This window comes from Aulonocara stuartgranti (genome assembly GCF_965226115.1).
Source record: "Aulonocara stuartgranti genome assembly, chromosome: 15".
Lineage (NCBI taxonomy): Eukaryota > Metazoa > Chordata > Actinopteri > Cichliformes > Cichlidae > Aulonocara > Aulonocara stuartgranti.
This window is the reverse complement of record NC_138951.1, coordinates 10,639,160-10,655,191: the sequence shown is the minus strand read 5'-3', so window position 1 is coordinate 10,655,191 and position 16,032 is coordinate 10,639,160. Positions and strand designations below refer to the sequence as shown.

Genomic DNA, 16,032 nt, shown 5'->3' with positions numbered 1-16,032 from the left:
AGAGTAGACCATTTCTGTTTGGATCACTGAATTAGTCCAGATAGTTTCCAAAAGCAAAGTCCAGTGTGTTTACTTCACTCGCAAAATGTTGAAAGAAGCAGAGGCAGCGTGTCAGTCTAGATCTTTATTCTGGAGAAAAATGAGTCCCAGCCTTTTAGTGAATAAATACAAGTCACAGGCATCCCGGCCAGTGGAGCTGCATATGTGTAGATCTCTGGTTGTGATGAAGCAGATTTCAGTATCAAACAAATAACCCATTTAAAAAGAAGAAAAGATGAGTACATATCAATGGAAAGCACGAAAACAAAAATCATCGTAGGAAAAGAAGACTCTTCATTGTATGTGTTATAGCCAATATACATAATATATCACACAGCATTTAAGAATTAACAAAAACAAAAACACTTCTGCTGCTCCTGCTGGTGAAGCTTATAGCATCCCGAGACACTGGTTTGTAACTGGAGACAGGAAGTGTGGTCGAGCACATACAGGTGCATCAATGAGCTCAGCGGATTGGTCGTTTACAGCAAACACATGATGTCATTTTAATGACAAGGCACAAGTGCACAGAGCTACTGCTTCTCATGAGAAATGGTCCTAGTATTAGTTTGGCGTTTACTTTTTCCATCATTAGCAAAATTACAAATATCCAGCATCAGATTTAAAAACATCCGTCCATGAAACCACCAGCAGAGCTGCTTTGCCATCATATGGGATAGATGCTACAGATGAGATCTTACAAATGTTCATGTCATAAAGATGGTGAGTTGATCACAAAGTTGGTCATCTGGGGATTAAAATGCAATGTATTGTCAGCATATTACAAAATCCATTGAGTTTTTAATCACTTTTCAATTATTACATGCCGGAAATGTAGTTTTCTCCGTTTTAATGTAGATTTTGACATGAATGTTGATCAGAAATCCTTATTATAAGTCTGATATGGCACAAGTGCAGCATCAGCCCCAATACAACAGCAGAGATTCAGATCTCAGAGCCGTGATGCCAGCTGTCTTCCCACAAAGTCATCTTCTGTCACTCTCAAACACACACGGGTATTTTACACGTAAATGCTATGTCATAAGCTGTTTCGTGATTGCACAGCCCATAATTAATATACAAGTTAAGGCTTAAGACATTCATCGCTCACATACTGCGACTGCATAGACAGGAAGGAAGTGAGAGCCAACAAAAACGTCTTCAGCAGGATATTCTTCATTGAGTCTCTACCAGTGACGCCCCAAAGATTAAATAAAAATCACTTTTCTTATTTCTTGGCAACATTATTTATGTAATTGCCATGCCAGTGAGTATTGCAGATAAAAATGTACAGCAGTTGAAGGTTTTCCTTTGTTCAGTTGTAGTTTTTGTGATTTAAAAGTCACAAATTCAGTCAGAATACTTCGTCTTATATTCTGATTCACTACAACATGTCAGCATGATGTTGACATTAACATTGGTTGTGTCCAGAGCTAGATAGAAAGAAATATTTGGTTCAGATTGTCAGATTTATTGATAGTACAGAGGTATAAAGTGCTGCTATTTAAACCCCTCCCATACACTTGCACTCTCTGATACAATCCCTCTGCTCATCCTGCTGATGCCGGCCAGCTTGACTTTAGCACGGGCCGTCCACTTGACGGCAGCTGTTGAATCATTGGAGTCCAACAGGTTAGCGTAGCGGGAGGAGTCCTCCTCTTGACCCCGTCCACACCAGGAGGGGAGCTCTAACGCCGTCGCCGGGATGCTCAGGGAGCTGGGGGATGACTCTGCCACGTCCCCATTTTGGCTCTTGCCTACCAGCGCTTCATCAGGAGCAGTCTCAGCGAAGTTCTCCAAGTGTGGTGGTTCCCAACCTTCTATCTTCTCCAGTTTTTTGGCAGGGGAGATTTGCCTCATCGTCATCGTAACACTCTCCCAGAAGCAGTTGGCCTTCTCTGGCTTGTCCTTCTTCTCTTTCTCCTTCTCCTCATCCTTGATTTTCTTGTGAGACCTTTGAGCAGGAAATAAATATACAGTTGTGGTCAGAAATTTGCATTCACTGACATTTTAATATCAAGGCAATTTTGGATTTTTTTAATCATTTCTTTGATTTTTTTTTTCTGGGTGGAATGATTGTACAGTATACATCTTTGATTACTTTTTTAAAAAGCACATTCCAGTTTATAGCAGATTTGAACTTTTTGAATGCTGAACATTTAAGCAATTTTCTTTCATATGAGCATGACAGTTTGGGGTTTCTTCCAAACCTTGGAAAAGTTGTGCCACATCTGAAAAACATCTGATTACGCGCAGTTGTTTGAACTGATGATTTCAAACAACTGGAGAGATTTAAATGAGTGTAAGCAGATATGTGAGCCTATGTGGATTAGAAAAAAAAATACATTCACCCAATTCTTGATTTTTAAAGTCATTGCAGATGTTTGCTGTACAATCATTCCTGGTAGAAGAAAAGTTAAAAGAAATCATTCAAAGTACAAAATCACCATGACATACATTCCAACGATGAGTGCCTGTAAACTTATAACCATAACTGTAGTCTTAAACATGTTGATATATAACAGCCACTTACTAAGAACCACCCCTCCATCCTCCCCCTCCTCCCCCGTCCTACATAAACAGGAGTGTCTGGGTGGGAAACACTTACAGTGAGCTATTATATGGGAATTCCTGTTGTTTATCAAAGCAAGTGAACTGATTAAGATTTCCACCTTCATACATGTTCCACTTCCTCAAGGGGTCTGAAAGTTAGCAACAGCTGGACAATAAAGCTTTGGCATGCATGAATACATATATATATATATATTTATTGTGGGTAGCTGTGACATGACTAAATATACACACAAGTGGTTTTGACATGGATCCATTATATTTAGTGAGGAGTGTAAATGTTTGTACTTCACACACTTGACCAGTAATGGCTACTGAGTGCCTCTGTATAAACATGATGGAAACCAGAAATGTTGTGGGTAGTTGTGACGTGACTGTGCATTTACTGCATGCTATTAATCAATATGTCTATATAGAACTGCTGATCGGTAATCAATAATTTCAGAAAGACCATTTCTTACAACATTGCCTTCTACACCATGATAGAAGCGAAAACAGTGGAGCGCTTCTTATTCTTATTATTCATTTGGAGTTATTTTCTGTCACATATTCTACTTTGTGTTAGCTCAGTTTTTCCCCCTAGTAAGAGAAATATTTGGAATATGATAAAGGTAATAAGCGCATAACCTCACCCTTTGCGGTCAGCCAGCTTCTCTCCAGTTAGCAAGAAACGCTCGTCATCTTTAGATGAGAACATCTTCTTCTCCCTCCTGTCTTTCTTGGACATGATCTTCTTCACTTTGGCCTCCTGAGAGACACCAGCAAGACAAGAGTGTTTTTGAAATGCCGATCTGACTCGATTTCACTCATCTGTTGCATGTTAGCTTGATATCTCTGTATGCCTGTTTGTGAGTGATTGATACACCCTGAAGACGAGGATTTCACAAAGTTGGCTTTGCAGGAATTGAGAGGAGCAGCATGTTCACACTGATGAACGTGCAATCTTTATTTATTTTTTTTGGATTGGGGAGGGGGGAATTTCTGTTATGGGCCTCACTGGCATAGAGCACATTCCACCGGGAGATCCTCCACTCCCTCTGAAAATCCCAGCCTCCCCGTCACATCAGAATTCCTCCCTGCCATGCCCTCGCAGATTTCCGCCGAGCACTGACGCAGCCGCCCTTAGCGACCGCGGAACAAAGTTTTGGCTTTGTTTCTCGCCTGGGAAGAATTCCCAAGGTCAGCTATCAAGGTCTTGACTCCTACTCACATCCGTGGTCGCCTTTGCTTGAGTGTGCATTCTCAGTATACACAATATTACATGATTAATGAGCTTAACCCTGACATGACCTTTCAACTGCTTTTATTGTTCTCATACCTATGAAGGACTTTAGTTCAGGGCTCTGTGTGCAGTACCTGCACAGATCTCTGACCAGAGGATGCCACCAGCAGCTACAACAAACAAACAAACAATGAGCTGGATATGAAATCAGCTGTCTCCCAAAGCCTAACAGGAACACGTATGATAAGATCTGTCACCAACAGATAAAACAAACTTTACAAAACTACCACTACATAGGCTCCACCAGCTAAAGTCATACACATGCAAATACTTAAGATACAGCTCATATCTCTGATGGATCTTTAAACACTTTACTCAGTGAAAATGCATCATATCTCCCTCTGCATCTCACTCAGAGGAAGTCTCTTTGATTATAAGTAGAAAAAAAAAATCCCAAATATCCTCCACTCACTTCTCATTCTGAACATGCCTGCAGGCAAACTGCCCCCCTACCAGTTTCCTGTTGTTTATTATCATCAAAAAACATTTACAAAACCTCATCTCAGCTGTTTCAGCACCCTGTCTCAACTCTTGACTGCCCAGCTCTTGTTCTCCGAGTGCCATCGAGTGTAAACTGCATAAGGTTTGCAGAAGCAGTTCGAGCTGTCCAGCAAAGAAACCGGAGATCCCGAAAGAGTTGGAGCCTTTCTGAATGGACGTATATGAGTGTATGTGCTTGCATGCATGCCTGCACAAATAGAGGCCTGCCTATTCTGCCACTGTGCTCTAACCTCTGGGCCTCTAGATCCAAAGCAGCTCAGTGACTGGCCAAGAAGGTAAAGCAAATGGCTCTCTGGCTCTCTGTGTTATTCACGCTTGGCAGAACAATGGAGGTGTTATGGACCAAATTCTTCTTTCCATACCTCTGACATTGAAGCAGAGGGATTGCTGCATGAATTGCACACATTGGGGATAAATTCAGGGGGGTTTTAAGCTCACAATCAGGCCTTGGTTATTATGAACATTATTTATATCACCAATTAATTTCATAATTGATCTAAAAACTGTCCAGTGCACCAAAAGCAACAGTTTAAAGGGGTAGAACCACAAACAAACCAAGATACTGAACTTTCATATACAGGAATCAAACCACTGACCCTCCAATTAATAAACAACCCACTCTACGCCCTGTGCTACCTCTCCTCTGCAAGGTGAGAGTTGTCTTCTTAGCCCATATCTTAACCCAATCTTCTTTTTTTATGCATAATTTACAGTCTTTATATTCTGTAAACAGAGCCCAGAGAAAACACAGGACTATGGGTCAAGTGCAATACCTTGAAAAGTTCTAGTGGATTTGCTTTTTCTAATGACACCAAAAACAGCTTTAAATAATAATTTTTAAAAAAACAAACAACAACAACAACAACAACAACAACAACATTTAAGATATAAGCTTGTTTGAATTTGATAAGGTGAATAATAACATGTTCCCATATTTCCCACAAAATTTAAGCCAGCAGCTGGTTGTTTTAGCTTAGCTTTGGACTGAAAGCACACAAGTGGTTTTAGGGGCCTCATGTGGTAGTCATTGGGGTATGTTTTTTGTCCATTAATTTGCAGTTTGACTCGTTAACCAATTAATTATTCAATTCATTATTTTTAGCATTAGATAAAATGTATAGAACAGAGTGGTAGTTCTGAAAGTAAAGAAGCATCTGCCCATGAAAGCCTATTTTTAAGTACAAAAGCATGTTCATTAAGCTTAATGAACATTGTTGAAGCATCGTAGAGTGAAACAGCAACAGGTAACCTCCACTTTCAGGGCTCCCTGTGCACTTAGTGAGTCCTAATATGAGCTGGAACAACAGAGGGTGAAAGAATTGCAGCCTTCCACAGTGTCTGTGGCTATTTTCAGCCTTGTTTTTCTTCCACACTGATTGTTCCACTCCAAAAAGCCCAGCTCCTCGAAAGAATGCTCAGTTTCCTTCCCTTCTCCAGCTCGGCCACCCCGTCCTCACAAACAGGACGGTGTATGAAATATGTCCTGTGAACTGAGTCGAATACAGTGGCTATACAATAAAGCGAGCGACCAGCCGGGGTTGAAAGACAATGAATCACCTGTGTGCGGTTTCAAATCAGACTTAACAAGTTCACACACAGCACGCCTTTGAGTAAAGGACCGCCGTCAGCACAGATTATAAGATGAACAGAGCGCTGAGATAAAACTCACCTCCACAGACAAAGGACACATGTCCTCAAACCCTCAAAATAAAACCACTGTTTATTATATTTACAGCAGTGATGACCAAGCTGATTTAGCTGATCAGAGCTTTCCTCCAGCAGACTCACTTTCAGCTCAGCTAATTTGTGACTCCTTAAATCTTATATTAATTATTTTGGTCATTGTTTCTAAGAGCTGTGAGGATGCAGTACTGACTGACATAATTAGTGCTACATGTATCAGTGCCTGGACAAAGTCAAATATAAGCAGTCAGACAGGTTTTAAGATGCTTGCTTATTAAACAGAAAAAATGTACACACGCACTAGAAGTTTCAAATGAACCAGGAAGGCTGTGTGCAAACTGTGATGGATGCTTACACACAGTCACAGTAATACATTTCAATCATTGTTTCTTTCTCATAAACATGTTTGGTTAATTTTTGGGGTTTTAAATGTATGGTGTTAATGAACATCACTATGATTACACAACCTGTATGCAGTGTGGAGCAGGCCTGGTTGAACCCTGAAACACATCTTAATTGGATGTCCTAAAGCACCGAGAGATGTCTGCTACAGGCTGAGGCATAATAAAGCCGTAAGAGAAATCACCAAATGGACGGTCAAAGCTAATAAACTCCAGGCCGTCACCACTTGAGGCTATCAGCCTCCAAAGGGAAGGGGATGTTGCTTCAAAGGCAACAACAACTGCCTGCCCCACATTTTGCACCACACCTCTAACTAGGAGATGCAACTGTGCACAAAAACCATCTTGCTAGTCAAACTTGTTGTGCTCCAGGAGGACACGCTGTCCATTTTTCATGATCTGAAGAAAGCCACGTAGTAAAATCTGGCTGATGAGGCCTTTGTCAAAGAATGGCACGCAGTGTCATTTCCTGTCAAAGTTGGCTGTGAACAGTGCACGATTTCCTGCAGAAGATCAGCTAGGAAAGTAAAGCATTAAAGAGTGCCACTAGAGAGTTAGCAAGCCCAATATGGTTATGGTTGATGAAAACTCGCAGGTTGAAGCCTTCTGCAAGTGAAGACTAACTTTATTTTCTCTGATCCACTGAGGCAAGGCATACAAGTTAAGGGGCAAAATGCTGGTGACCCTCAAGTACCTGCTGAAAAACAAGAAGATTCCCAGAAAAGTGGCCTTGTACTTGTCTTCAGCTACAAATGCACCTGCATCATGATTTTGAATGGAAAATATTCCAATTTGTAATTTTGCTTTGCTCAAACTATTTACAAAACCATGTTGTGATATGACATCAGAGGTTCCTACAAAATAAAAACCGATACCTTAGATGACTGAACTGAAGTGATTTAAATAAAAGAAACAGTCCACTGAAAGGTCAAAATAACCTATTTTTTTTCTTTCTTGGGATAAGGCTGACAATACAAACGCACACAGTGACAAAACAACCCAGACAGTTTTCCAGCGATAAGGTTAAGGATAAGACGGGGGATGATGGCTGACAGCTGGTGTGTTTACAGATAAACAGTGCAGTGACACTGAGCTTGTGCATGCGTGCGTGTGTGAACTGACAGAGCATTGGCCATTTAAAGCATCTGGATGTTTTGGGCGACATAAAATTGACTCTTTCAGGGTCGATTCCTGCGATGTTCTGAGCGTGTGCACAGAAAGATAAGCGTGGGTCGCCTGAGTGCATATCTTTGAGCGGACAACCATCACGTGTCAACTGTGTAAGCTGATGTATGTTTGGAAGCAGATAGTCTGTTTGCGTCTGTGTTCTGTCTGAATAGCTGTGAAGGTGCTGTTTACCTTGGAGACTGCAGTGACGGCTTCCTCATCCTCTTCCTCTCCTTGTATGTCTTTGTCCTAGGACACACATACACCCGCAGTGAGTTAAGACAAATAGCAACCTTTCCCCGCCCCAAAACAGAAACTCTCACATTTTAAAGCAGGGATTGTGTGTTTGCGGACTGTGCGCATGCCTTCCTGTTAAAAAAAAAAAAGAAAAAAAAAAAAGGGAGGCAACCGTTTTCAAGTGCTAACACAAACACACCGTATTTGGAGTGCGAGATAGAGGGATGGAGGGATGGAGGGATGGATGGATGGATAGAGAGCTGGGAGAGATGGGGGGAAACCACTAAGCTCTGAGGGCAGATTTAAACAAAAGGGAGAGAAAACAAACCCATGACCTCTTCCCTTAATGGTCCTCAACAATATGTGGACTGAACAGAGCTATTTTGGTCTCATTGTGTTTCAGTCTGCAGACTGTTTTTAATATAGACGTTGTATTTGTGTTATTATTTGACACCCTTTGTTTTGGCTTTTATATAATTGCCAATGGGCTTGTGCATTTTGTTTAACCATGTAAATAACTCCATTCACCAATATTCTACCTCTTATTATTTATATAAGCAATTTTTATGGTCTGCTTTAATACTTGCATGTTTATCCACTTTTATTCCACAATGACTCCTCGAGACTGTAGTAGGTTATATACATTGTTAAAGGAATATTATAGTGATTAGAGCAAGCTGTAGGTAATAAAAGCACTGCGCTGCAGTGGTTTGACTCATATCTATCTAATAGACTCCAATTTCTTCATGTAAATGGGGAGGCTTCTTCAAATACTTTAACTATGGAGTTCCACAGGGTTCTTTCCTAGGACCAATTCTGTTTACATTACATATGCTTCCCTTAGGCAGCATCCTTAGAAGGCATAGCATACATGTTTTCTAGAGTATTTAAAAGCAGACTGGGATGCAGAACCAGGCTCTCTGAGCCTGGTTCTGCTGGGGGTTTCTTCCTGTTAAAAGGGAGTTTTTCCTTTCCATTGTTGCCAAATCGTTTGCTCATAGGGGTTCATCTGATTGTTGGGGTTTTCTCTGTTTTCACTTTATTATTGTAGGGTTTAACTATAGTTGCACACCCACAAGAAATATGCAAGAAACAGAAAGAAGCAAACAATAACAGTTCACTAAATTTTCATTTTTTTTCCAAGACCGTTATATTTGCACTTCCACAAAGCTCCTCTAGTCTACAATTTGAAGTATCCTCGGCAATCATCCCAAACCCAGAGTTGCCCCTGATGCGTGAACACTAGCTTAAAAGTGCTTAGGTATAGGAAAAAGGGCATTTGTGTGAAATGGATGAATTAGGCCTGCAGCAAGAAAGCACTTGCTCTGAAAGTAGAAGTACTAAAGTTTACTGTAAACCTAATGGAGTTTTTATCAGAACAGTAATCATTTAGTTACATGCTACAAGAGTGTTTTCATTTGTTAGCGTCATAAAATTACCACGATAACTGAATGAACAAGTATAGTTTAATGTATTCAAATAGAGGTGGGTAAATAAAATCGGCATTCTTTCATATTAAATTTGAAATACACTTTTTTATGTTTTTGTGGAAGTACACTCCTAGTAAAACATCACACCTAAATACAAACCACTACAAAATATATTGAGGATCATTATCTTTGTCACTACCTCAGTCATTCCCTTACGACACTTTTTCCACCTCACTTTTTCCTGGAATTCTTGTGGACATTTCCAGGTCCTTTTCTTTTACCACCTGCCCACCAGTTTCAGTCACCTGACACCTCTGTCATCTCTTCCAAATCATGGCATAAGTATTTATACCAGCCATTATTTCGGCTTACAGTGTCAGTGTTATTTCACGCCATCGTTTTATTTCAGCTGTATTTACATCTAACTTGTATCTCTTCTTAGAGTCTAACTGTCTCAACTTCTACACCAAGATGCCAAATGTGACAATAAGCAAAAGCATTTTTCAAAAGCAATATTTGCACTTGAAAATACTTTACAGTTTGATAAACTTCAGACTCCTTTAGAATTTTAAATGACACATCCCATCATCCATATCTTGCAGTTTTATTACTTAACTTGCCCCAGAAGACTTAAGGATATTAAATCATGATAAGTAGGTTGATTGAAGTCATTAATTGTACAGCCAAGCCTCTATAGGAGCGGCGCCAGAATTCCTGCTAAATGATCAAAGCTGCATTAACTTTTAACATCTCCAAACTCTATGGGACAGAGGAGGAGAGATGGTGGTTGGACATGTCTGAGCAAAGTCTGCTGGGTCTCCGCCACCTGAGCTGATCAAAGATACAGTCTCACACAATTGCTGACTACTGTTTGAGCGTAAAAAGCATTAACAACTTCAGAACAGAGAGTGTGAGGGGGGGGAGGAGATTCAGGGCAAGGGGGAGTAGTGTTTTGGAAAAAAATCCTCCTAACAACAGAGATCAGGAGTTCTTATTTCACACCCCCAGGGCGGCCTTTTTTGCATTCTCACTTTCCCTCTTTGTGTCTGCACACATTTAAGCGCAGTGTTTCACAACCGAGCTTGCCGGGCGATAAAGAACCACTCTGAATTCCAATACCAAAGAAGCGATATTTATACTCCACATTCTCCAAACCCAGGGACACAGAAAGCATTTAAGGAAACAGTTTAATATCTTGGGAAATGTGCTTATTTACATTTTTGCCAAAGGTTAAATGAGGGCATGCATGCCAGTATCACGCCTGTAGACTGAATACCAAGCAAGTTTGCTCGGCTTAAAAGAAAGCCTGTAAATGGAGAGAAAGGCCACATGCTTGTTCATGGAAGCAGAATGAACAGAGCACCACTATTAACACTCTAGCCACATCATTTGAATTGATGTATACCTACATTTTTTGGGCTTATCATCATCTGCATTTTATCCCAGTTGTCATTACCCCTACTTTTCTCTTTGTTTGTGCTGTTGATTCCTTAACATGTACCTCTTTCAGTTTATTTCCTGTTTTATTTTGAAGGTTTGATCCTTTTGTGGCTTTTACTTCCCTCCTTTGATCGTTTCCCCACTCTCCCAAGTGTCGGATTAAACTCACCTGTTCCTTGTTATCCATCCGTGTAGTCTTTATCAGGTTGTTTTTGCAATCCCCATATTTTCTCTGCTGGCTCTCCTTCTTTCTAGATTCATCAAAAAAAAAACTAAATAACCTTATACTAAACGGCTTCATAAAATAGACTCCCCCACTGTTCCCATTCTTCATCCCAAGTTAAACAAGCCATCTCCTGGTCCCCGTATTGAACAGCTAAATGTAGAAAGCATTCAGACAGATCCTATTTATGACATTTTTAGTGTTGGACTGAGGCAAACTTGTGAGACCAAACAAGTGTCTGAGGTCCAGGAACTCAACTCTCTTCCCTTCAGCAGGGGATCACATTTCCTTTACTATCCTCTTTATGACTCAATGATTTAGAAGTGAGGCCTTCAAAGGTTCGCTAGACGTGATGTATACTCTTATTACCCCACTTCACAGTCATGGTGGTTTTATATAAGCATTTAGGAGTGTTACTGCAGTAAGCCACAGACAAACAGGCAAACACACCTTCTGCAAGCTGACAGCTGCTTGCAACTTGTTGAACTTCAGTAGAAGTGAGTGGCAAAAGCAAGCAGGCACAGGGCCTGCTGTCACCCCGGTGCACTGTTCATAGACAAAAGGAATGATAGTAACTTCAGGCTATGCATTTCTCTGCTCTTGCTCTTTTCTCCCTCCCTGTCTTTGTGTTTTACTTGTCCGTATCTGTCCGACTGCAGGTCTCTCCACTATTACAACCAAAGAGATCTGCTGTCTTGTGATGACGATAAGCAAAAATAAGATTTTGATCAGGAGATTTAAATACGTGGAAGTATATTTGTCAGACAAAATAACAGAGGAAGAGGTGTGAGATATAACACAATGAAGGTCGCTGGCTGACTCTTGGGCCACCTGGATATATGTGGGTGGAGAAAGCTAAAGAGCAGGATTTCAGATTCTCCTAAGCAGAAACTTGACCCCTGATGGCTTGAGTGTAGGCGCACAGTAGCCAACAGATCAGACTATTGTTGTTTTGAGTAGTTTCCAGCAATGTTCTCTTTTTCAGGAAAGCTACACTTAATACCGAAAAATGGTACAGAAAAAAAAACTCCATACAGTGTGACTCAGCACAAAGTTCAGGACAGAGCTCAATCGACAGCCTCAACAAGACCATTTTGGTTTTCTTCATGATTATCACTTAAGTAGTCATGTGTTTTTCCCATGTTGTGCTTACAGGCTGTCATCTCGTCTATTTTCTGTCCTCGATTTGTCAAGATAATTAGTAGATTTGGTACTTTTTGTAGCTTTAAAGTGGATTAATCCTTTTTGGGGGGGGGGGGTCTTTCTTGTTTTTTGTTTAAAAAGTACAGAAGAATTCAAAAGGCTATCCCTGCAATTTCATTGTGATACAAAAATGCTGCAGATTCGCTTCGCTCTCCTCTTCGGTTGCTCTGCATGTGGTAAATCAGACAGTGCAGCTACGTCAGTTTGAATAACTGGAAGGAAAAAATCTTTCCTTTGCAGACTTTGTTATCATAACTTTAATCCTGACTTCATCCTGTTGGGTCTTTGCTGTGTTTACAGCATTTTATGATCTGACCCCTGACCCTTTTATGTACTTTACTGCCATGCAGACGGGACAAGACCCCCCCTCCACCCACCTCCTCCTTGATTGCTTTCCCAGGATCTCTAAAGAGCAGCTGCTGCTCTGATCCTAGGTCAGTTTATAGTTTTTTGTTTGTGACCACTGGCGACAGAGACACAAAGTGAACTCAGAGCAGCTCTGTCCCCTACACATGTAAGGGAAACATGCGTTATTACTGGAGGTTGATAAAACTAAGCCAAGGGTCACAGATATCAGCACTGTCACAACAGCAGATGAAAAATGTTGGGAAATGATGTTGGTGGATTTTCCCAATTGTGTACTGCATGACAAATGTATACATGTAGTCTGAGGTGTATACAGGGATGGAGGTGCAGGCAGTGAGTAAAATATGACACTGATATGATTAAGGAGAGCATTTTTATGTAATTGGTGTTGCAAATGTCCTTAAAAATGTGATTCACTACTCGCTCTACCAAAAAGAAACCTAAAATCATGGCTGGCCTTTTAAAGAAGCTTTGATCATGCATACAGTAAGCTGATTACATACCGCAAGCATGACAAAAGCACATTATTTTGTGCCTCCAACCTTTATGAGGAATAAAATATCCCATGAGTTTTAACAGATTTATCTATGTATCCAGAGATTTGGAAGCCGCCCGTCCTCCTCCTCTTTCACTGGAGCTTCACTATTCAACTAGATGTGAGCACCTTATGCTCACTCAACATAGGTTTTTACTCAAAACCTGATCCAAGTGGTTAAAAACACCACCACAAGAATCTCAACTGATAAACATGTCACCTTGCTATTTCTTATGAGCAATGAGTCGTGGCTGGCTATCCTTGTGTGTCTGTGGGTGCGTATGCATCCTCCCCCATGCTCCCATCAGCATGACAGAGCCCAGCTGCTTACAAGTGGTGATACAGAGGTTCTTTAGACCTCTCACACTCTTATTGTTTACCTGGAAAATATGGGTAACAAAAAAAGAAGAAGAAAAAAACACAACCCACAACAAACAGGCATTAGTGAACCATGCCTTCTTAAGTACCAATCACACCTCTGACCTTTACGAAAACTGCAAATAGATTCAAAGTTGCATGTAAAACCTAACCTACTGTACATTAAATCATATCCATCTCTATAATAACATGCTGAATTTACCCTCCTGTATTTTATTTTATTACGTTTTAATTTAAATTATATTTCTTATACTTGAGCAGTATTGTGCCAAAATTAGTCCACACACTCTAGCTCTTAGATTCAGGCTCCCTTCTTTGACCTCCAAGCTGCATTTTCTAACCTGAGTTTCAGCACTTGTGCACCTCCTCCATTTCATTGTTTGAAGTCTATTTGGCAACTTTTATGAGAAGAAAACATAAGAAATAGAAGAATTATGATTTGTCATTATTTAAACAGATGTATAATTATTCAGGCTACTTTATATTCTTATTTGTGTTTATTAAAGTCATTTTTAAAAAGCCTGAACAGGTGAAATCAATCATTTTGATACAGTTTTCGTTTTTTTGTTTGTATTGCTACAATTTTACAGCTTCCCGAGTTCATCAGAGTATAAGCGTACCATTATTAGCAGTGAATGCCTCTGTTTGCTTTTTATCCGTGTCATTACCTTGTAGGAGTGATGATAGTGCCAGGACATGTCGTCCTCCTCTGACGCGTAATCCACCAGCACTTTACTCTTGGTTTTCTTAAACATATCTCCACTTGTCGCTGAAATGGACCGTGTCGGTCCTATAGAGAAAAAAAAAGTTGTATGAGAAACTCTGAAGTCGACCCCGCACTGTCCTGCGTCGCTTTGTCCGTCTTTTCTTGATAACTCTTTCAGCGACGCATCACCCTAGCCTTTGAACTCTCTCGGTGGTTTCTCCAGCCGAGAATCGAGACCGCTTTCTCCGTTAGCGGCTCATTCATAGACGTGTCAGAAGCTAGGTGACGATCGCGATTCGTTTCGTAATAGTTTGTCGTGCGTTTTTACGCAGTCTGCGCGACCACCTGGAGCTCAAGCGCTCGCTCCTCCCATATCCCCCTGCTCCTCCGACTGCTTGAAGTTGCCATGGAAGACAGAGGAAGAGGTCACACGTTTCATCTCCAGCCAATAACAACGCAACTCACCTATAAATGAAGAGGAAGTATACAAGTATACGCCAAGAATAGCTGTTGTCACTCTCTCCCCCTCTTTTTTTATCTCTTACCAGGGAGTCAAAATGTATAAATAGCGACATCAGTCTGTTTTGTATTTGAATTAAAGGCGCAGAAGAAAAACTACAGTGTCAAAACTATTAGCTTCAACATGCTCTTATTAGTATGTTGCTGCGTTGTTTATTCTGACGTGGCACCAGTCATAATTTATTTGTCATTGGGGACATTAATTTATAACATGTTATTGGTCTTGAAAATAACCAAGACTAACATTTCTATGTGTATGTGTTTCGTATAAAGACGCACCAACATGTAACACAGTCTAGAGTAAATTGACAGAAAATCGAGATACCTTAAGGTGCATGGAAACTGTAATTACTCGAGAAAGGCTGGACATGCCTGTTGTGTCACATTTGCTGTCTTATCATTGTGGCATTGTATTTCCATAATCTGTTTCCCATTTGCAGCAAGACTCACTGGAAGATTGGGGAAAATATTATTTTGGTCTGTGTTTCAATTAAGTACCAAACAACTTGTGACACCTGCGCTATTTTCACCCTTAAGAGCACACAGTATTCTTTAATTTTAAATATTTAGTTTAACATTGCACTTTACTTATCTTTTTAAAGAAAGTTTGGAGAATCACCAATTGACCTAATCTCTCACATGTCTTTGGACTGTAGAGGAAATCCATATTACCAGGAAGGAACACACGCAGACATGCAAACTCCTCACAGAGAGACCCCAGCCTGCATTTGAACCCAAAAACTTCTTCTTGCTAAGCGGCAACACCGATAACCACCAGACTACTGCGCTGTCCCAAACTTTTGTTTTTATATTTTAACTGAGCTTCTGTAACAAAGCAATTTCCCCCCTGGGATCCATAAAGTATTTTAATTCTGATGACCACACAGAAGAAAGAAAAATTAAATAACAACAACAATGTACTTCTGGGGGCATAGCTGTGATCCAGACCCTGTTTGATTTTTGTTTTTTCTCACAGCCATTGTTTAAATATTTTTAGCTACTCAGTTTCAGATCAGAGTGTCTCTTAAGATGTGTTGAACTGTTCAAAGGGGTTTTTTCCTCTTGACTATTAGCAGTTGAACTTCAAACTTCAATAAAAAGCTGCTGAGTCATTCATTAACAAGAAAAAAACATGCTCAAAATCTTTAACAGTCTGATCTCATGTTTACTATAGACAGCGACTGCTGGGTTAAGCATGAGCCACTGTGTATTCATTTAAAAATCTCTTTTTCAAAGACCTCTGGTGCTCGGGGAAACAAATGACACATTATCCTGGTGGGCTGGCCTCTTAAAATAGCTGCAGTTTAGCTTAGCTGTAGCTTAAGACCATTCACCTGATTCAAAGATCCTT

The 16,032-nt window shown here is 40.4% G+C and overlaps 1 protein-coding gene across 1 annotated transcript; it reads right to left on the bottom strand.

Annotated features, from left to right (window-relative positions):
• Positions 1-109: 109 nt before the first annotated feature.
• On the bottom strand, positions 110-14,610 carry LOC309690080 (testis development-related protein). Its single transcript, XM_082506931.1, has 4 exons — positions 14,125-14,610; positions 7,837-7,893; positions 3,243-3,358; positions 110-1,993 (listed from the first exon to the last, which is right to left on the bottom strand). Exons 1-4 carry the CDS (start codon positions 14,209-14,211, stop codon positions 1,540-1,542), a joined length of 714 nt encoding a protein of 237 aa, XP_082363057.1. The 5' UTR covers positions 14,212-14,610; the 3' UTR covers positions 110-1,539.
• Positions 14,611-16,032: the final 1,422 nt, after the last annotated feature.

What these genes read in the sequence shown, in the direction of transcription:
- LOC309690080 (XM_082506931.1), bottom strand. Translation starts at nt 14,211, where the DNA reads ATGTTTAAGAAAACCAAGAGTAAAGTGCTGGTGGATTACGCGTCAGAG. An exon ending in ACTATCATCACTCCTACAAG is followed by an intron (nt 7,894 to 14,124) that starts GTAATGACACGG and finishes TGTGTGTCCTAG; the next exon opens with GACAAAGACATACAAGGAGA. An exon ending in CCGTCACTGCAGTCTCCAAG is followed by an intron (nt 3,359 to 7,836) that starts GTAAACAGCACC and finishes GGTGTCTCTCAG; the next exon opens with GAGGCCAAAGTGAAGAAGAT.